Genomic DNA, 21,564 nt, shown 5'->3' with positions numbered 1-21,564 from the left:
ATTTCAATCCGCATCTACACACTGCTACCAACGAGTTTTGCAGTTTTCGTACTCCTCCAAGAGCTCCTACATCGGAATGCTGTTCAGCTCATTCGCCACGTTCTGTTGGTCCTCCACCCCCAAAAAAGACTGGTGGAGCCAAGATCCTAGTAGACCGTTTTCCGGTTGGTCCTTTGCTTCAATCACAACACTCGCCGCATCAACTTCCTCATGACTAAGTTTGTTTTTACGATCTCAAACACTTGGATATGAGGGATGCACAATTTAGCATTTTCTGGTCAAATAGAATAAGTAATGACCAAAATGGAAGAAGAGATAATAGACGTAAATGGAGGTGGATAAGTCAAACACTACGGAAACCAGCTTCAAACATAACCAAACAAGCATTTAATTATAATACCAGAGGCAGGCCTGTACAAACTTGGAAAAGAGTTTTCGAAAAAGAACTACAACAGATAAAAGGAGCATGGAAATAAGATCCAGAAACAACCAAAAACAGAAGATAATGGAGAGCCCTTGTTAATAAAATTGGACAGAACCTACACAACAAGCATAAGGACAAATACCATTTGCTCCACTGGGAACTATATGATGATGATGATGATTCTGATATATATCCTACGATCGATTTTCAATAAATTTTTCACTTGTGACACATTTTCGTTAGTTTTGCTAATCGAAGGGGCGTCGTCTTCCACTCTTTCCCTACGTTCCCTGAATAGATGATGAGAATCAAATACAACCGTTCTAGTCAAGACAGCACCACCATAGACCTCCTCAATCATGTCGGAAGTCTCTCCAGTAAACGTTCCATGATTCTTTGTGGTTCACAATACAAACGATCCGCTCTATTCGATGGTCGGGAACTGACTACCGTTCCAAATATTCCTTTTCTCTTTTACACGTTCCCACAGGAAAAAACCAGTCCTACTTTTAGATCAGATCCTGTATACTATATTTATGAGTAGTTCATTTGACCAGTGTCATTCTCTTGTGAATATCCATAGAGAAATTATATAATTTATGATGATTCACAAATTAAAAATGGTAGAAGATAAAATTAGTGATATCTACAAAAATGTATTGAAATCTGTATTTAAAAATGTTTTACCAGATCCGCCATTACCTTGAAGATTGAAGACAAAAATAATTACAGCGCTTCTTTATTGTCAGTACTTACATCTCCGATCTTAATAATGGTCTATTATTTAATAACCTTCGGATAATATTATTTCAAGTTCAACAATAACGAAAATATAAAACGACTGAATGTCTTATTTATAAAAATTGGCATCTAAATATACTCACCTTGAGAACACCTTTGAAAAAACCGAAGAATGTTGTATATCAGCAGCTGAATGGGGATGACTAGGAGTTTTATCTTCATCTTTTTCCCCGCCAAGAGTTGTTTCCACCCACGACAAAGGATAGGACAGTCTTTTTAACATCTACAATGAAATTTTCAAGTGAAATCATATATACAGGGATAGTTTTAATCGAATCAAATCATTATAAAAAAATGAAGATTTCAAAGAAAAAGAGAAGAAGTTTATAGAATTGTGTTTCATTAAAAAAATGAAAGTTTCAAAGAAAAAGAGAAGAAGTTTATAGAATTGTGTTTTATTGAAAAAAAAAAGTTTCATTCGAAGAAAAAGAGAAGAATTTCATTGTGTTTCATTAAAAAAAAATAAAAGTTTTAATAGAAAAAGAAAAGAAATTTATAGAATTGTGTTTCGTTAAAAAAAATGAAGATTTCAAAGAAAAAGAGAAGAAGTTTATAGAATTGTGTTTCATTAACAAAAATGACAGTTTCAAAGAAAAAGAGAAGAAATTTATAGAATTGTGTTTTATTGAAAAAAATGAAAGTTTCATTCGAAGAAAAAGAGAAGAATTTCATTGTGTTTCATTAAAAAAAAATAAAAGTTTTAATAGAAAAAGAAAAGAAGTTTATAGAATTGTGTTTCATTAACAAAAATGACAGTTTCAAAGAAAAAGAGAAGAAATTTATAGAATTGTGTTTTATTGAAAAAAATGAAAGTTTCATTCGAAGAAAAAGAGAAGAATTTCATTGTGTTTCATTAAAAAAAAATAAAAGTTTTAATAGAAAAAGAAAAGAAGTTTATAGAATTGTGTTTCATTAACAAAAATGACAGTTTCAAAGAAAAAGAGAAGAAATTTATAGAATTGTGTTTTATTGAAAAAAATGAAAGTTTCATTCGAAGAAAAAGAGAAGAATTTCATTGTGTTTCATTAAAAAAAAATAAAAGTTTTAATAGAAAAAGAAAAGAAGTTTATAGAATTGTGTTTCATTAACAAAAATGACAGTTTCAAAGAAAAAGAGAAGAAATTTATAGAATTGTGTTTTATTGAAAAAAAATGAAAGTTTCATTCGAAGAAAAAGAGAAGAATTTCATTGTGTTTCATTAAAAAAAAATAAAAGTTTTAATAGAAAAAGAAAAGAAATTTATAGAATTGTGTTTCATTAAAAAAAATGAAAGTTTCAAAGAAAAAGAGAAGAAATTTATTGAATTGTGTTTTATTGAAAAAAATGAAAGTTTCATTCAAAGAAAAAGAGAATTTTTTTGAATTGTATTTCATTAAAAAAAATGAAAGTTTCAAATAAAAAGAGAAGTTTATCGAATTATGTTTTATTGAAAAAAATGAAAGTTTCATTCAAAGAAAAAGAGAAGAAGTTTATGGAATTGTATTTCATTAGAAAATGAGATGGAAAATTGATCAATTTTTGCCCAACATGGTAGGTCTCACAGTATTGGCAATACGGGACAACAAACTTGTTCGAATATTGATGAAAAACATCTGTATGTTTAGAAAATCACTCAGTCCAAAATAATTGGAACATTGAGCTGAAATTACAGGAAAAATTTTTTTGAGGTAAGGTATATATATATATAGAAAAAACTGTGAACGTTGATAGGTCACACAATATTGGGAATGCAGGGTAAAAAACTTGTTCGAATATTGATGAAAAACATCTGTATGTTTAGAAAATCGCTCAGTCCAAAATAATTGGAACATTGAGCTGAAATTACAGGAAAATATTTTTTTGGAGGTTAGGTATATATATAGAAAAAACTCTGGACGTTGATAGGTCACCCAAAATTGGGAATGCAGGGTAGAAAACTTGTTCCGAAATGTCTGCATGTTTAAAAATCGCATACATCAAAATAATTGGAATATTGAGCTTAAATTACAGGATAATATTTTTGGAGGTTAGATAAATATAGAAAAAAATCAGGACGTTTGTAAGTTACACAGTATTAGAAATACTAGGCGACCAACTTGTAAATGTGATTCTGTTTTGATACTGTTTGATTTAAATGCTAATTTAACTGCAGTAAAATAGGAGACACAAATATTGCAGTGGTAATTTATTTATTCATACACAATTGAAGACTTTAATATTGCTATGTTCCGTAAAATACTTTCCAATACCGTAATATAATTTATAAAGGTTAATTCAATAGAGGTTATGCTGGAAATAAATCTAGTTTCAACTTGAATAACAATGGAGAATATTGCAACGATAGATTATAAACGCGTTCACTTCACACCAACCATTCAGGATCTTATTTCATTATCCAACCCTTCATTAAACTGTTGTAAACAAGCCCCAAGTTATGTAAATATAATTTATTTGGGTATTGAAGGACAGCGAGATGCAAAGTAAATGCCACAACGGCACCGTTAGTTAATTAAAACGTCGATTCCAACGTATAAAGCATACTAGAATTGTTAACATGGCTATTGAAATAGCTACGTCTTCACATTAAATTACAATAAGGGTGTGCTTAGTAAAATGTTTAAATATCGAAAAATTTTAATCTTGAGAATACAATGGAGCTCTTGGAAAACAAAAAAATATTATTTGAAGTATGATAAACAAAGTGGAGATCATTGTCTGTTTGACTGAAATTTATTTATAGATTAATAAGTACCTTATTTTTCCTACTATCAGCCTTATCTAGATCTTCTTTTGATTCTGATATGAAAGTAGATAGAGACGTTTGAACAACTTCTGCTTCCGAACTAGAATCCAAACTGAACGATACAGAGTTTGTCTTTTTCCTTGCCGGACTATCTATTGGTCCACTGGTTAATGCTATATTAGAAGGTGCGATAGTTATTGGTGGTACCCATTCCTTGGAAAGTACTATATCAGCGTCGCTGTATTTCTGGAAAGGAACAAACAATATATAGCACCACTACATGTTACTAAACACTCTGGTTACACCATCACTACACTAACCAAGTTATCGTCTTCAGAGACTGAAGATAGATAGACAAAGATTCATGAGGAATGTTTAGGTACATAATTTGTAAAGTTATTTTATAAATTGATTGAAATATTTGAAAAATATATGTTTCTTGAGCTCACTAATACCTTTGTGTTTAATAAATTACAGGGATTAGAATTATTCGCAATGAATTTGTGTGGCCAGTTCAAGTGTCATCGATATTCATTTTCTTGGTATTATCATTACCTGACTTGCTATAATTAATTACCTGAGCATCAAGGAACAGATAATAGAGAAAGATAGTTTGAAATATAGAGCTGATTGGACTACTCCATATATTTTCGAAATATCATTAGAATACAAGCAAAATGAAATTTTTGTATATGAAAATTTCAATTGATTACTGTCCAGGAATTTCATAACTCATCGTATATTATTCCAAATAAATTTTGTAGAATATTTTCAATCAAATTGAGAGTGAAATAATTTAAATTACGAAACATATTGAAATGATTAACAAATTGTACAATAATGTTGAGAATAGATTAAAATTTATATATTTTAACAACGTTATATTTGCAATTATTAATTTGAATGTTTGGTAAATATATTTCATTTATTGAATCAATAAATATAATCGAGAGCATTTATAACTAGCACAGTAAGTGGTGCTATTTTTTTGTTTAGACTATTTTATTACAATTTTGTAGCTTATGGTGCCATTAAAAGAAGAAACACATCATATTAACATCAGAATTTTTTATTAGTAGAACAGTATGAAATATTAGTTAAATTGTCCAAAAGAATAAGGTTAGAATTTCCATAAAACACAAAGGGTAAGATCAAGAAAGAAATGGATAAAACAAAAATCTTCGGAGACATTGAAAAATATGCCACAAGGATTGAAAACAATAAATACAAGAGTGACTAGAACCAGCAAGTGGCATCTACAAAAAACTTTGAAGTAATTAGAGAATATATCAAAGGGATGATGAGAAAGAGATACAAAAGTAACTCTAACCCTCAACCGACATCTGAAAAGCTACACGAAAGAGAAAAGAAGACTAAAGGAAGTTGTTTTAAGGGAAACGAATATATGAGAAAAAAGAAAATGGAGCACTAGGTATTGCAGAAGTTAGTTGTTTCTGCAAACAACTGACTTGTCTCTAAGTAATATGTCATTAAGACACTAACAAAGCTTTAAAATCAAACCATAACATGAGAAAAAAAATGGATACACCAAATAAACAAACTGGGGAAAAACTATGAAATAATTGAAAAATATGTTAAAGGGATGGAAAGAAATAAATATAAGAGTGCCTAGAGCCCTCAATCAACATCTGGAAAACTATATGAAAGAAAAAAGAAGACTAAAGATCATTAGATAAAATTAATAAAGTAATACTGGGTAAAACATATTTAGAAGAATTTGTTTTAAGGGGAATATGAGAAAGAGAAAAATTGCAAACAACAGATTTAAGTACAGGGAATGTCACCAGAGAGGTAAGAAGACACTAGCAAAGCTTCAAAAAGCGCATCTTATAAGTATCACTACTTTAATTTTTATTAAATAAAAATAGATATATTGTTAAATGAATAAAATATATGATAAATAGGGAAATTTTTGAATTAGACTGCTAAAAACAAATATGTTTACCTTCTTAGGAGGACCGGGTACAGCAGGAGGTAAATTTGTTTCTCTAATATCAATGCCAGAGTCATGATAAGTTTCCTTGTTCAAAATGTCGTCGTCTTCTTGAATTTGTTCGTCTGGTGCACCAGTTGGTGTTATTGCAGGGATCTCATCAGTATCTATAGATCTATGAACATTTTGTTTAAATAAGATTTACTTTATTAATCGAGAATTAAATTTCAATTTATATGATTATTTATTGAGAATCATTTCTACTTACTGCCTGTCTCTTGATGGTATCGCCCAATGATGATCAATAAGGGATTTCCTCCTTTCTTCCAAAGACTTTTGTTGATTTTCTGAATCGTCTAGATTGGTGGGTGTAACCAATTCTCTTTCGAATGCTTTGGGAAACGCATCACCTTCTCTTTCTGTACAGGAACACACAGACTCAGCATCATCTCCAGTTACTATACAAAGGAAGCACTGATACGATCACTACTACCCACAACAACAATCATTCAACACTTAAGCACATATATATGTTAGTTTTAACTACTAGATTCCTGTCTATGTGTCACAGAAAAATTATAGTTAATTTCAATCAAAGAAAAACAAAAAATTATAAAATGTGGAAAGTAAAACATAAAATTATGGCTCACACAAAATATGAAAGATTTTTTCTATGGATTTAAATAGTGAAAATTCCCATCATCTGAAGAATGAGAATCAAACAGCTGGTAAAATACAGAAAAATCGACATTCATGCAAATTACTTACCAAGTTCCGGAAAAGTTTCGTCCTTAACCATCAGCGAATCTTGTTCCTCTTCTTTCTCAGACTTTGGATAATAGATTTCTTGTTTTTCTGACAGAGTCGTCTCGCAATGTCCTACCCTCATATGTGCAATATCATTATATATGGCCGCGTTTACCACAAACTCCATAGGTGCTATGACACCGTAAGCTTCGGGTCCATGTTCAATTACCAATGGATCTATGACGTTTGGATCGAACATGACGGCATTGGGTGTGACTAATAATACACCGCTGACAACACCCTGACCATCCGTTATATGACGGACGTTGATCTTGAGGAATCTTTCGCGAAAAACAGCAGATTCCGAATCTTCGTACTCGGTGCTGCTTCCACCTTGAGGACATGATGGCGTGCGTACCCTTTCAACGTGACCGGGTTTCGGACTGACGGGGCGCAAATTTTCCAAAAGTTCTGAAACGTACCGTGTCACAATGGTAGCTATAGAATACATTTTAATCGTCGTTTCGCATTTTATTTATTTGGACGCGATTTTTAGACGCAACAATCTACGATTACGGAAAAAGGAAAAACTGTTTGAAACTACTTTTAACATCTTATTCGCGACTATTATTTTTGTTTAGTATAAATTTAATTAAGATAACACGAAAACAATTAACTGATAACGAGAAGATAAAAAATTTCTATATATATTTCTATTTCGTATCAAGTTATGCAGTAATAGATAATGAAATTGAGGTTATAATCTATAAAAATACTATTACATAACCTGGTTATAAAACAAGTCCCAAACACCGGTAAAAACGTTTGTAAACACACTAAAAAAATGATTTTTTATTTGTTGTTAATATGCACAACATAATTAACTGAGTACACTAAAAACCCACACTGTTAGAAACGTCATAAATTGTTAAATATGGCAACCGAGTCATTTAAATATGTTTCTAACTATCATCACTCTTTAAACGTATAAATGATTGTGACGGAAGATCGGTGCAGTTGACAAAATTGATAAAATAATAACAATAATATAGTTTTAAAAATAAAGTAGTAAAAGTTGGCAGGGCTACGAAGTGTAGGCGGTTTTTAATATTTGATTTCGGCGTATATATTTTTGAAACTACGACTTATCACTGAATATAAGCTTCTTCTGATTATTAAGTAAATTAATTTTTTATCTTTTCGAGATGTGGGTACTCTAGATAAGGTTTTTAATAACTTGGCTGATGACGATTGAAAATGAATAAATACTACGAAAAATTGTACTTATCAAAATAATAATTATGCAAGAGAGAAATAAAAAAAAAAAACATTAAATCAATTATGTACATTGTTATGAAATCTACAATTCACGATTGCCGAACTCGTTTGCACAATTTTTTCGAAAGTGTGGTAATCATAATGAAGTATTTAGATATTTTTTAAATAAAAATTTAATATCATCTCCATTAGCTTTGTTCCAATATTAAAATCGATTTCCAACCAGATTGTAACCAATACAAGATCGTTGTAATACACTCATAGAATTAATATTAAAGATAGAGTGGGTTCAAGTGAGCCCGAACTGCTGTACCGAGAGATCGAATAGAGAGAAAGAGAGGGACAGACAGACAGACACAGACAGATGTCAGATGACATATGAGAAAGACAGACAGACTGAGAGAGACAGACAGGCTGAGAGAGAGACAGACAGACAGACAGATGTCAGATGAGAGAGAGACAGACAGACAGACAGATGTCAGATTAGAGAGAGAGACAGACAGACTGAGAGAGAGAGAGAGAGAGACAGACAGACACAGACAGATGAGAGAGACAGAAAGACTGAGAGAGAGAGAGAGAGACAAACGGACTGAGAGAAAGACAGACAAACGGACACAGACAGATGTCAAATGAGAGAGAGAGGCAGACAGACAGACGGACACAGACAGATGTAAAATGAGAGTGACAGACAGACTGAGAGAGAGAGACAGACAGATACAGACACAGAGACAAACAGAAAGAGAGATAGGTTCGTTGGGTTCATGTTTTGGATGAGGACATTATTAATGTGGAGGAAGATTCCTCCGTATTTTTTATGTTGTGATGGATAGTAGAGGCGATACGTAGAAGAAACGCCCGACAAACAAATGGTTCTTCGTGGAATGTGGGTAGGCAGGTGGTGGGTACAGCCGCGGTTGTATTCTTCTCTATCGTCGGCCATTTGGCCGGTGAATCGGTTCACTAGGTTATAGGAAAACCGCAGAAAACTTGCAACTTACAACCGACGATGGACGAGACTGGATTTATAGAAGGTTTCACAAAATGGCGGCGGAGAAATTGTCGAGAAATGCGATCTTTGTATGGCGTCGGTAACAGCCGTAGGGGGAGATAGGGAAGTTTCCTCTTGGGCTCTCAGGAAAAGGCCCATCTGGTAGTTATCCATGAGTTTAGAAGGGAATTATTGGCAAAGGAAGTGTTTTGATTCGATGGTACAATGTTGATGTCAATATTGACATTAACGGTAATAATGGAGCCGAATTGGCACTCGTATTGGCAGCACCTGAGAATGCACTGCTCTTAAGACGTTTTTGAAGAAAAGAAAGATGGAAAAATTGCATGAATTGAGATTCGTATTGCTTCTGCATCAATCTTATTCTCAAGATCTGTCACCAAGCGACTTTTTCCTGTTCACAGACTTCAAGAGAACCCTCGCTGGGCCGATATTTTGCGCTAAAGCCTATTTTGAGGCTAAAGACAAATCGTCCTGTAAGTTATTGAACGGCGAGGTGAATTTAAACACACTGTGTATACACTAACACTAAATATAATAAACTTTGCATTTATTATTAAATACTTTATAATTTGTCTAAATTCACATTTTGGTTCAATATTTACTATATTTATATCAAACGACTTTGTAGATAATTCTTAAGATATCTAGAATACTGCAATAAAAAGGACTCCATAGAAATTGTCTGTATAAAAAAGGCCAAAACATGTTTTAAATGTGAATACAAAGAGATTGCCGTCTTATAAAGACCTTCTAGGTTCATCCGCCACACTTTATTAACATATGAGAACAGGATCGGCTTCACGGTCTACATCAGTGAACGAGTTCGAGTACTATAAAAATGATATCGAAAACTTAATAATAAGCGCTGTAATCGTTGTATCGCTTTAGAAGGAAACAATATTAAATGAAAACAGGGGGAGCCAAATGAACAGTTAGTTAAGTTTAGATTTACACTATTCGATATTGCACATGATCATAGCTTTAAATCCTAACGAAAATATTGGTATCAACAATGGACTTATCCGATAAAGCCTGAGAACTGTGTTTAGTTACTAAAAATTCCGATTTTGAAAGTGTGGATACGATCTGACTCTGAACTGGTTCAGTATCAGACTAGTTAAGAATTTGCACAATTATTAAATACTTGGTTATGTTGTTTCTTTCTTCTTCTTCTTTTTGTTATATAATAAAATATCCTTGTACGTGTTCTCACCTTTCTCTGCCGGTGGCAAATCATCATGAGAATCTTCTACAGGAGTAGATCCTTCGGAATCGTTTTCGGGCTGTTCCCTATTCGGCACGTACAATTGTTGTCCGGGAAAGATATATGGCGTTGCTAAGCGATTCAATTTCGTTAATTCCGATGGAGTAGTGTCGAATCTAGCAGCGACCGACGTCAACGTATCTCTATCGGCAACCTGCGGCATAAATAGAATTATTCATTAATTTTATTACCATTATCAATAATTGCAGTTGTTTTATTCCAATATCGGTCCATTATTCATACTGTTCAAATTATTCTAATTTATTTTTTTTATGTTAAAACCAATCACAAGAGGATAAATTTATGTAGGTTGTAGTGCTCGGGAAAGCCGTGCCTTGGAAGTTGATTGCACTTCTCCAAAGAAATTAGTCCTGATGAATTGAAATTCTGGGCGTCTGCAAGCGAACTCGGTCTTCATGAGCCACGTCGCGTAGGTCTTGCAAAAACTGTTCTAGGCGGGAGTATGCTGGACAGCTTTGAAGAGCTTTTTTCGTGGTGGTATCGGTAGAACAGAATCAGGTCGGAGATTTTTCTTCTATGCTCTAAACTGTCCAAGTTTCTGGTCACATCTGGATCGCCTATACGTCGAACGGCTTTTCTGTACTGAATCGAGAATCTTCAGGGTATGCTTGAGATCAGGGCACCAAATGTGCGAGCAATATTCCAAAGATGAACGAATCTGGGCTTTGCAGAGGGTTAGAAGCCTTCTGAATAATAGTTGCCACCTTTCTTTTCAAAATCCTCGTCTCATGAAAAACAATATCTTGCAAGTGAAACTTTGATGATAGAAAAGAGGACAAAGTGTCTGGGGGCTATATCTGATGGTCAACCAATTCGAAGTGCAAGTCGTGAATTTTATCTACAGCGATCGGATTGGGCGTTGTTCTGATTGAAAAGCACTTTCTTCTTGTTCCAATGCGCTCGCTTTTTTTTCCTTCCTTTACCTCATCAAGCAAGCAATGGTGTGTGATACTCTTCTGTTATTATTTTACCTTTTAAAAGGTAGTCGATGTACAAAAACCCATGAAAGAAACGGTCGCCATCATTTTTCCCGTCGTTAGAAACTTCTTCGCTTTTTCAGAGCCGATTCGCTGTTTGTAATCCACGGTTTTGTTTGTTTTTTACGTTTCTGGAGTGTAGTGGTGTATTCAGGTTTTATTTACGGTTATAAATCCGACTCGTTTTGCTCAAACCACTCTCTTTTTTGATAATATCAGTTTTTGTCGCCGTTTTTGTCCGGTCCGAGCTCTCGTCGTCAAAGGCCACCTTTGAATTCAGCTGCCCAAATGTTTATGGTCATAAATGATGGTACAGAGTCCCCGTACATAGTATTTAATACGTCTTTCATTTGCGTAGGCGTAATGTCTTTCAAAAATAAAATTAATGAGAATCTCTCAACGGATGCAAAAATATACTGAGTTTCAAACAACCCTCGTATATCTCAATTTAATTCAACTTTATTATGAGTAGTGTCTAAGATAATAGATAACTGATCCGGTTATTAATTGCTGTAAATTGTGAAATAAATGATTCATCTGTATTATTTTAACAACTAAAAACAAATATAATCAAATTTATTACAAAATAATATTCAAAATAGTATTTATCAATGTTGTCGTAATATTTATGAATGCATTACAATCCCCTATGTCTATAATGACTGGGCTATTACGGTACTCTAAAAGGGGCGTGTTCACTTTCATATTATACTGTTTCCCCATTGCCGATCGACAGTGTTGTCAGTGTTGCCCTAATCGACCTTGAATTGAAGTATAAAAATCACTTACCGTGTATACAGTAGTATTTTCCGGTGGTCCAGCTTTTCTTCTTTCGGATAAACTGTTGTTGGAACCGTCTAAATCTACAACAAAAACAAAAAAAATTGTTTACGTGTCATAGTACATACATTGCATCGTTGGAATATATATATATATATTAACCTTTACTCTCACTGTTGCCATGTTTGTAAACAATAATAAAATCATAGATGCCGTCTACTGTCATATAAGGAAAAGCTGTCGATGTGGGGTGATTATAATCATAGTAATCCTCTTGGAAATCCATTTTTAGATATTTTCAGGATATCACGTTCTTACACTCTTTAAATGCCATATTTATGTGATACGGTGAACTGTGATAATTTCACGAGAAACGAAGGACTGCTGCTGAACGATTACTGGAAGACCTTGAAACATTAGAACGAACCGTCAAGCAAGATTCAGAGGTCGAACCTACCCACAGTAGAATTTAATGAGGTACACGCAGGTCAGCATACAGTTTTGTTTTTGATAATTAGTTTATGTAATATTACGTAGCAAGTGAACACTGATATGACACATATTCGTATCGCTTAAAAAAAGTAATAGTGGTAGATGAAATATTCACTATTTACATTAGACGACAGAGACGGACTTGGTATATGGGACGTATGAAAATTATTAATCGAAGATTTCAGAATATTTAACAACTTCTTAGAAAAATTTGACGGGCAGCCTTAGAGGGAAGTATTTTGTGGTAATAAATATACGAGGGTTATTATTTATTATATATGAATGTTTTGAAAAAAGATATTATCATGAAATCATTAATTCCTCATTCATTTTGTTCACAATTGTATAAAATAAATAATAAAAAGTGCAAAGTAAGCGAGCGAAATTCAAATTTAATAAACGCCTCATGATGTGACGTCAAATAACACGTCCTGGATTTATTACGGTCCAAACAGGGTGATGATTGTGACAAAAATTTTGTTTATTTTTGTGTTTTTAGATTTTGATTATTTTTCTGGCACTCGCGATACATATTTTGTATTTAATCAAGATTATACATTAGCTGAGGTCAATGATCTCAACCAAACAAACATTTCATCCTGGTTTTTTCTTGTCTCTGAACTTTATTGGGTTTCCTTGTAATAGAGTTTTATAATATAGGTACAATACAATACCTATAGAACGTTTTTTCAACTTTTCCTATGATTTTTATCGATACTATAAACTAAAATGTGTCAAAGTAACTGTCACATTTAAAGTAAACAAATACTGGACGTGGGAATTGACCGAAAGCCGAAGCCCGCGAAAAATGGGGGGTGCGAGGGAGCGCACGTGCATCGAGGGCACAGATTTTCCAAAATGAGCAAATGTTTAATATAATATAAAATATTAAACAAAAATTGACAGAAAAAATTGCATTTTTGGTATTAGGTTCAAAATAATAAAAAAATTGCGTTTATTGGATTGTTATTTATTTTCAAGGTAAATACAGGCATTGAAATTAACGTCTTTATACCTGCAAATGTGCGCTCAATGCACCCTCCTATATAATCTGTGCGCTCAACTCATGTATGCACGATTTGCCAAAAATAACTGCGTTCAAAATAACCCTAATTTAATCATTAAATATTCTTAATAATAATCCTTAAGTTATTTTGACTTTTTTGACAGAATTTGTATTTTTTATCGAGATATAGTTATCTAAAGAGTGAATTAAAAATATTTAAAAAAATTAATGCAAATTCCCTATTGAATTAATGACGTCAGCTGGTCAGAACAGTATGGAATTTTCTTAAAAGTACACAATTTGACTTTTTAATTGCTTATTTCACGTATGACGTAGGAGCAATACGTACCGAAGTGACTATCAATTCGTGACATCTGGAGGTGGTAGTATTTTAAAAAAATATAAATTCGATAATGAAATTATCATGAAATGAAAACCGATGAAAATAAAAAAATGATATTAAAGTAGAAATACTGATTTTTCAATATTTGGCTTGTTTTTAATTTGATTTTTTTGGGGGATCAGTAACGAAATCATCTAAATATTGATTTCTTGTAATAAAAAAACTTCAATTCAAACACGATATTAAAAAAAATGCGAAAATATATTTCTTGATTCTGTACTTTATAAAAACAGCAAAAGGTATAAAAAAATCAGTTTGACCCTCAAGATATTTATTCGTCAACTTATTTCATCTTGAAAAAATAAGTAAATGTTATTCAAGTGTCAAATATCTTTTCACAAATCATTACAAGCGACCCTGAATTCGACTCTGTCTAAAGTACTTTTTATACGAATGTAATTCAAGTGTATATTTCAGTTCATAAACATAATATTTGTCATCACATTCTTGTAAACATGTAAACTAAATTTTTTTTCTTAATTCCGAAGAGATATTTATTCAATAGGTCATAGACCTCTGTATAACCTTTACATACACGTACAATTTAACTTCCTTATTGTCATCGTCCTTAATTCATCTTAATATAAGAAATTAAAAAGGCACCATCATTATAACCTTTCATTTTCATTTAAAGAATTTGAAATTAATTCTAAAATCACTGTAAACGAAACGGCCTTGTCAACAAAACCAACATTTTCATAGCAACGTAGCGGATAATGGTCATTTGAAATGGATAATATTTTTATATTTTATAGTAATTAGTCGACTAATTGCGTGTATGTATTGTCCAGTTGCAATCCCTGCTAAACCATATTGGGCAACATAAAATGTGACAGTAGGTATTTATTGTTCTGTGCATCTGATTAACCTGCATTCTACCGTTATGGATGTTAATAGAGATGGGGTATGTTAATTACAAAATAACAACAGTTATTTTTTATAAAATTGAAATTTTTGACTTTGTTTACATTAATAATTCATGATAATCAAAAAATGAAACTATCAAGGCCGTCGATTATAATAAAGCATTTGATAAAGTGTGTCACAAACTATTCATAGAAGCCCTAGAACGAAAAAAAAAACATCAAACTGTGTTTGTTCGCATTCAGTTCAAACTAACGAATGCAGTAGAAATCAAGCGAGGAATCAGACATGGGTGTGCTCTTTCTCCACTCCTTTTAGACTTCTACTCAAAGGAAATGTTCACTAAAGGCACCGAAAATGATGACGGCGGAATGAGCGCTACAAGATATGGTCCGAATCTTAATGTTAAAAAGACCAAATATACGATTGTCATCAAAACTGAAGCTCTCAAACTGTTTAGAAATAAGAAGTCCGGTCGAGAAAACCCGTTCATTATTCAAGAAACTTCTCTGTAGCTTCCAAAGTCAAATCAGCGATGATGATAGCCAACTTGCGAAATGAAGATGGTACATGAAGAAGAAAAAATGCAAACCACATAGTACTTCGAAAACATTGAAGATTTACAAAACATGTTGCATAATGTCACAAAAGGATTCGGATAAAGAAACTTCTCTGTAGTCGCGATCTGATGTTAGAGCTCAGAACATTGATACTCAAATGCAGTTTTATTGTATAGTGAAGAAGGTTGAAACCTCAACGTATATTACGAGCGAAAACCAAAAGCTTTCAAGATGTAGGTTTACCGTGGGATGCTGGAAATATCATACACAGATCATGTGACCAATGTAGATGTTCTGAAAAAAAAACGGAGAAGTTAAAGGTTAAAGAAAATAACCTCAATATCTTGGCTTCATCATGAGAGGTCCAAAATATGAGACCCTACCGCTAATTATTCAGGGAATAAGTGTAGGGAAAAGGTCTATTAGAATATCTTGGCTTAGGATCCTGGGAAAACGATATAACGATTCAAAATCAGAATAGCTATGATGATGGGCAACCTCAAAAGTCGATAAGGTATATGAAGAAGAAGAAGATCAACAAACTTTGGATATCTAATACAATAAATCATTTTGGCAAATATAAATGAATCCTTATTTGAAAGTATTCAGTTGAAAATTGACTATTTCCATGGACAATTTTAAATTAGGCTAATTAGATGTAACGAAATTCTTCGAATAACTGCACATCTCTTTTTGCGAAATACAATGAACTAGATCTAGAATGGTGTAGCTGTAATTGAATGGCCTCGCAGGGACTAATAATCACATCTCTTGGGAATAACTACAAGCTACGGATTTTAACGATGTATAAACCTAATATTAAATTTGAAGTTTAATTTTATAGATGTAAATATACATCGCAAAAAATAGAAATCAACTATCTTTTTATGAAACTTTATACTACGTTAACGTGTTTTTTTTTTAATTTGACACGATTGAAGTCTAAAAAATCTGCTTCCACCCTAACAGTGGCGGAGCGTAGATTAATCAGCAAAACCCTTTTGCTTTCGTTCCCAAGATCTACCTAATAAATTTTATAACTTTTTTTTGGCTTTATGTTTTACTGAAGGATTTGTTTTTTGCTGCTAAATCTACTTCGATTGAGAATACTGCTGAACCAGGTAGTAGGCTTCGAATTGTTTGTTAAGTAATTTTTAATAAACTTTCCAAAAGTTCTTTCAGTGAAAACTGTACTAACAGGCATAGTCAACATAATTCTAACAGCAATGTAAATATTAGGAAAGTTATCTTCCAATTCATTTGACTGGCGTCTATAATGGAGTTTGGTAGATTAGGCACTAAAGGTTGTGTTTCTTCATGAAGCTCATAAGACTCTATATCTTCGCTAAGTACTAGATCTAAATCATTTAAGTGCTTCAATCTTGTATCACGGCGTCAACCATTGTAATCAAAAATCAATTCTGAATGTACTTACAGCGGAATCAATAATTTCATCTACACCTTCATAATTAAACATCTTCTCTTTAAAAGTCATTGAAATTTCATAGCTGCTATTTTCTATGATTTCGTAGCCTAACCGTTCAGTACAAAACAGAACCTGAAAAATCTGGAAATTCCGTAGACAAAGCAGTAATGGTGAATCTTCGGTTTTCTTTAACCATTCTGTCAACTCGTTGAACCAGGTCATCTGAAACGACAGATTTACGTCCTTCGACCTTTTCATCATGCACACGGCCATCTTTAAACTTTCGACACAATTCACGCACAACACCATCACTCATGAAGTTTTCCCTATACACAAGACTCATTTTCCGATGGATTTCTGCAGCACTACGGCCTTTAGCCTGTAGAAAAACGAATCACAATTCGCCAATTCACTCTTGGCGGAAGCATCAATAATGGCGAACATGTTTACGTGACTGTAGCACAACGCCGACTGACGCCTGAATGTCAACAATGGCGGAGTGTGTAGTGCGAGTGCTTCGCGCAGCGTCTTAAGGAGCGATCGGAGATTGAAAAAAAATGGTTCATGTATTTATGCCATCGAAAATATCATCAAACTGAAATAATGTAAAACAAATGGATTTTTCTGATTTCTGACTTAACTGCACCCAAACATATTAATATTGATTTCTATAAAACTGTTGAGCATTAAAATTTGAGACATGGAAACCCCTAAAACAATATTTGGTCCAAAAAAATAATCTTTTGATATCAGAGATATTAAAAAAAAACGATTATAGAAAAAGAACATTTCAGAATACAATAACTGACACTTTTATAATTAATTTTGTCGACTATTTTGAAATAGAAAGTGACGAGGAAGCTGATAGTATTGAATATGCTATTCATTTAAATAATTTATTGTTGGAATTAAATACTATACTTAGTATTTAGATTTCTTTTAAATGAAATAGTTATATAATATACAATAATATGAAATGGCAAATGTTTCCTTATAAATATAGTTTCTACAACTACTGTTTTAAAAACTAACACTTGATTATTCAATATAATCCTTGATCCTTCAACAAACGGCTTGCGGGCACAGTTAGAATTCCTTTTTTCCAAGTAGTTTCTCTGACACAAACCTGGTCTTACCACAGCCGACATGTCTCATTCTGTTAGGTTTATGGTCTTTAAAACGTATTTTCTCGTACTTTGAAGACCCTCAAAAATGAAAGGAAAGTAATAAAACCAGAAGAAAATGTACAATGGCAATATAAAAGGAATCCAACTTCGAAAGAACAAAACAAAAAAGATCGATTATGGACGCAATATCCATAATACGGCAATCAACAAACTTCTTATGTTTGAATCTTTTGTTGATCTCACTATAGCTTTTGATAAGGTACGATTGAGAGACGTATCAAACAATATCATAAATAACAAAATATTATTAATTAACTGGCCATATAACAAAGATTGAAACCAAAACAGTACTGTCCAAAAAATTCAAGAACTCAATTTTATGATGGACAGAATCATAGAAAGTGCCAAAGTTACATTATGGGACACAGATGGAGAACTAGAGTTCTGGTCAGCAGATAAATATAATATGAACATTTTTCAACTAAGAAGACTGATCAATGAAATCCAATTAATCAAAATGGGCAACAAATCAAAAACCAAACACACGGAAACCACTAAAAAGAGTTCTAAGAATACGGTATAAGAGCTGGAGTTTTTTCTCTCATGAAGTGCTCATAAGGCAGCTAAAGATTCCGGAGTAAACAGGACAGGGTTTTATTAAAAGAAAAAGATGAAGAAATTTCAAGTTTAAAATAACGACATGTGCGAATATTAGAAACCAACCACATCATGCTTATTATTTATGGGATTTATAATTCCAAAAACCGTTTGAAGTACACGAATATGTAATAAACTATTTATAACAATCGGAACGCACGCTTTGTAATTTATATAATCATTGTTTTCGGCGAACCTACTTCTAGACGTCCATGACATATGCATTTAACTTCTTTTAAGATAAAAATTATTTTAACAAACGAACTTGAATAATTTTCTTATTAAAAATAAAATTTACACAAGTTTTAATAATTATTTATTAATACGAGGTAATTGTTGCGAAACTTTTGTATGAAATTATGGGTTTTTAAACAATGTTTCATTAATGTTTGTTTTATTTAATAACAATCTTTATGAATCGATTATTTTTTTTTTAAATTAAAGGCCGTTTGGTTGAATAATTGAATGAATTTTAACAAGCTAATCACATATTTTTCACTTTTTATTGATAATTAAAAGTTTTTGCAGGCGCTAATTGGAGCGTATCATGTCCAGAAGTTTTAATCATTTCCAACCACATAAGAAGACATATTTTAATTTTTTTTTTCTTGTTTTTATAGAACTGATTGAATTTCTTCATTATTTTAAATATTTTAAGATAAACTTCACTCTAATGTTATTCATAGTTTGTTCCCGGTGTGAACGTGGTTTGATAAAATATTTTTTGTAAAGTTTTCATACTATTCGCAACAGTCAAGTTTCGCTCTAATCCCATTCCAAATATAAATGTACATGCACCACCGGGAAAAAGTGTTTGCCCACCCCATCTATTTATTAAATTTCAAAATAATAAACTTCCATTTTAATACTGCCAATCAGAGGTCGGAACAAACCAAAAATAATAGCGTCCGTTATTTGTTTACTTCATACAAACGCACGTTATGTTTATGATTGTAGTTTAGTCCCAGTTAGCCCTTTTTGGACCAAGACTTATATCGTGGAGTTCCTATACGAATTGTTTTCGTTCTCGCAAGTTTTAAAATGGGTAAAACCAAGAAACTAGGCATCCACTAATAGATGGGAGATAGAAAACGTTGAGGCCTCAAAAAACCACAACCGCTAAAGAAAAATCTATTGTATTGATCATTATACGTAACCAAAGATTCACGGGCTCAGAGATAGTAGCTCACCTTATAATAACGCAGTTGGCTAGCTAAAAATTGGGCGAATGAAAAGTGGGAGAGAGTTTTATGGAGTAAAAAGTTGAAGTTTGAGGTTTTTAGATCGAATAGAAGAGTATTTGTGCGCAGGTCGAACGAAGAACGGATGTCAAATCCGTATGTAATCCCGACTGAAAACACAGCGGAGGCTTTGGAAAAAGTTGGCTAAAAAATATTGAAGGAAAATGTAATACGTTCTGACCAGCACATGATCGGCAGAAAATTTATCTTCCAACATGACAACGATCTCAAGCACGCGCAAAGACTATTTTAAGTAATTGAAAAGGAGGAATGTACCGAAAGTGATGATTTGGCCGTCGCAGTTGCTCGACCTCAATCCGGTTGAGTTGTTGTGGGACAAATTGGACAGGAAAGTCAAAAAGCAGTGTCTCACTTCCTGCAAAACGAATGGAACCAAATAGTCGAAATTGTGCACCGAAATAAATAAAAGCAAAAGGTTATATCGGTGGATCAAAAATTTAGATTTGTAACAATTAGACGCAAATTGGGACACGAATAGCACGTGTGAGGTGACGCAGCACAGCACGTACAAGATTGAATACATGAAGAAATGACAGAAGAAAAGTTAATAACACTCATTTTAGTTCTCCCAATAGAGTAAATTTATTAGGTGATTTAAATTTCTTAAATTACATCTATCTATGAATAAAACAACATTTCCTACTCAGCATCATCCGATTCTGATTCAGAACTTAAGTTCGATTGTCAAAAATTTTTTGATGCCGGCTAGTCGCGAACCGCCAATCAAATCTAAACCCCGTCGTTTCCTATTTGAAAACGCGTGTCACAATATGCGGATCACCACCACGCAGCACGTGTAACATGTAGGAGTCACGTGTCCCAATTTACGCCTTGCCTAACAATCTGTAGTTTCTTATCTGTCTGTACATTTTGTTTAAAATATAAATATTGAAATCGTATTGTTTTTATTTGTTGTGTATCACGAAAACTATGGGGTGGGCACAAACTTTTGACCGGTAGTGTAAATATTATTCCACTTAAAATTTCATCACCGGACCTAGAACTCTTAACATTATAGTGAGGAGGATCGGCCCTAAACATAAAAAAAGATGATGCCAAAATTTAAACGGATTGTTACTGCAATAACATTCATTTGTTGCACAAACGAATTTTATGCATATGTTAAGATTCCCCATTAATCTATGTCGGTAAAAAGGTAGATGATGTAATCGATATTTGCGAAGCAATTACGATGGATATTAGAATATATTTGTAAGCGCAAGAAAACGTGGGTCGAGGATAAAAAAATTAAGACCACTAGTAAATAATATAAAAAAGTTGTCAAGCGAGACGAGCAGAAAAAACAGTGTCTTCTGTATTAATGTTCCGGAAATTCCAACTCAGTTAATAATGTATAGCTTCCGTGAAGATAAAATGGAACGGATCCAAATTCATTAAAATGTAAAAATTGAAAAAACTAGGTTTTCATAACGCCGTTGTCGTGGCCATACCAACATACCCCACTGTAGTTTTTGAGTTGCATCCCCATAATAATGAAAAACTGTGTTTAGCGGCGCTCACAGGATAATATAGACCTACAAATTAGTCAGAGTATCTGACAGGTCACTTCGGAATTCTAACATTGATACAGCTATAAGGCAATGGAAAACCAAAGTGTCAAAAGCACAGCATGAAGAACACAGATATCCCTTTCGAAGTGGTAATCAATAAACGCCAATCATTGGCCAATAAAGATGCAACTCTTTGGTATACTGACGGTTCCAAGTTAGCGCAACTATGTGGATACGGCATTTTTGGACTAAAATATAAGCTCTCCATATCATTAG

The 21,564-nt window shown here is 32.9% G+C and overlaps 1 protein-coding gene across 30 annotated transcripts in view; it reads right to left on the bottom strand.

The window, feature by feature from the left end:
* Positions 1 to 21,564, bottom strand: part of LOC130900174 (TLD domain-containing protein 2) — a 200,327-nt gene that overhangs the window by 63,155 nt on the left and 115,608 nt on the right. For 20 of the 30 annotated variants that reach the window (XM_057810596.1, XM_057810591.1, XM_057810587.1 and 17 more), the window contains 7 exons: positions 11,990 to 12,063; positions 10,152 to 10,356; positions 6,670 to 7,119; positions 6,170 to 6,359; positions 5,914 to 6,076; positions 3,957 to 4,193; positions 1,309 to 1,448 (listed from right to left, as the gene is read on the bottom strand). In XM_057810596.1, coding sequence (XP_057666579.1) covers positions 1,309 to 1,448; positions 3,957 to 4,193; positions 5,914 to 6,076; positions 6,170 to 6,359; positions 6,670 to 7,119; positions 10,152 to 10,356; positions 11,990 to 12,063 — 1,459 coding nt within the window. Of the gene's footprint in view, positions 1 to 1,308; positions 1,449 to 3,956; positions 4,194 to 5,913; positions 6,077 to 6,169; positions 6,360 to 6,669; positions 7,120 to 10,151; positions 10,357 to 11,989; positions 12,064 to 12,142; positions 12,559 to 21,564 lie in introns of those variants that run through there. The other 10 variants (XM_057810608.1, XM_057810599.1, XM_057810585.1 and 7 more) reach the window with 5 other exon arrangements.

This window comes from Diorhabda carinulata, chromosome 12 (assembly GCF_026250575.1).
Source record: "Diorhabda carinulata isolate Delta chromosome 12, icDioCari1.1, whole genome shotgun sequence".
NCBI classification, from domain to species: Eukaryota; Metazoa; Arthropoda; class Insecta; order Coleoptera; family Chrysomelidae; genus Diorhabda; species Diorhabda carinulata.
The sequence above is the reverse complement of the archived record's forward strand: the minus strand, read 5'-3'. Positions and strand labels throughout refer to the sequence as shown.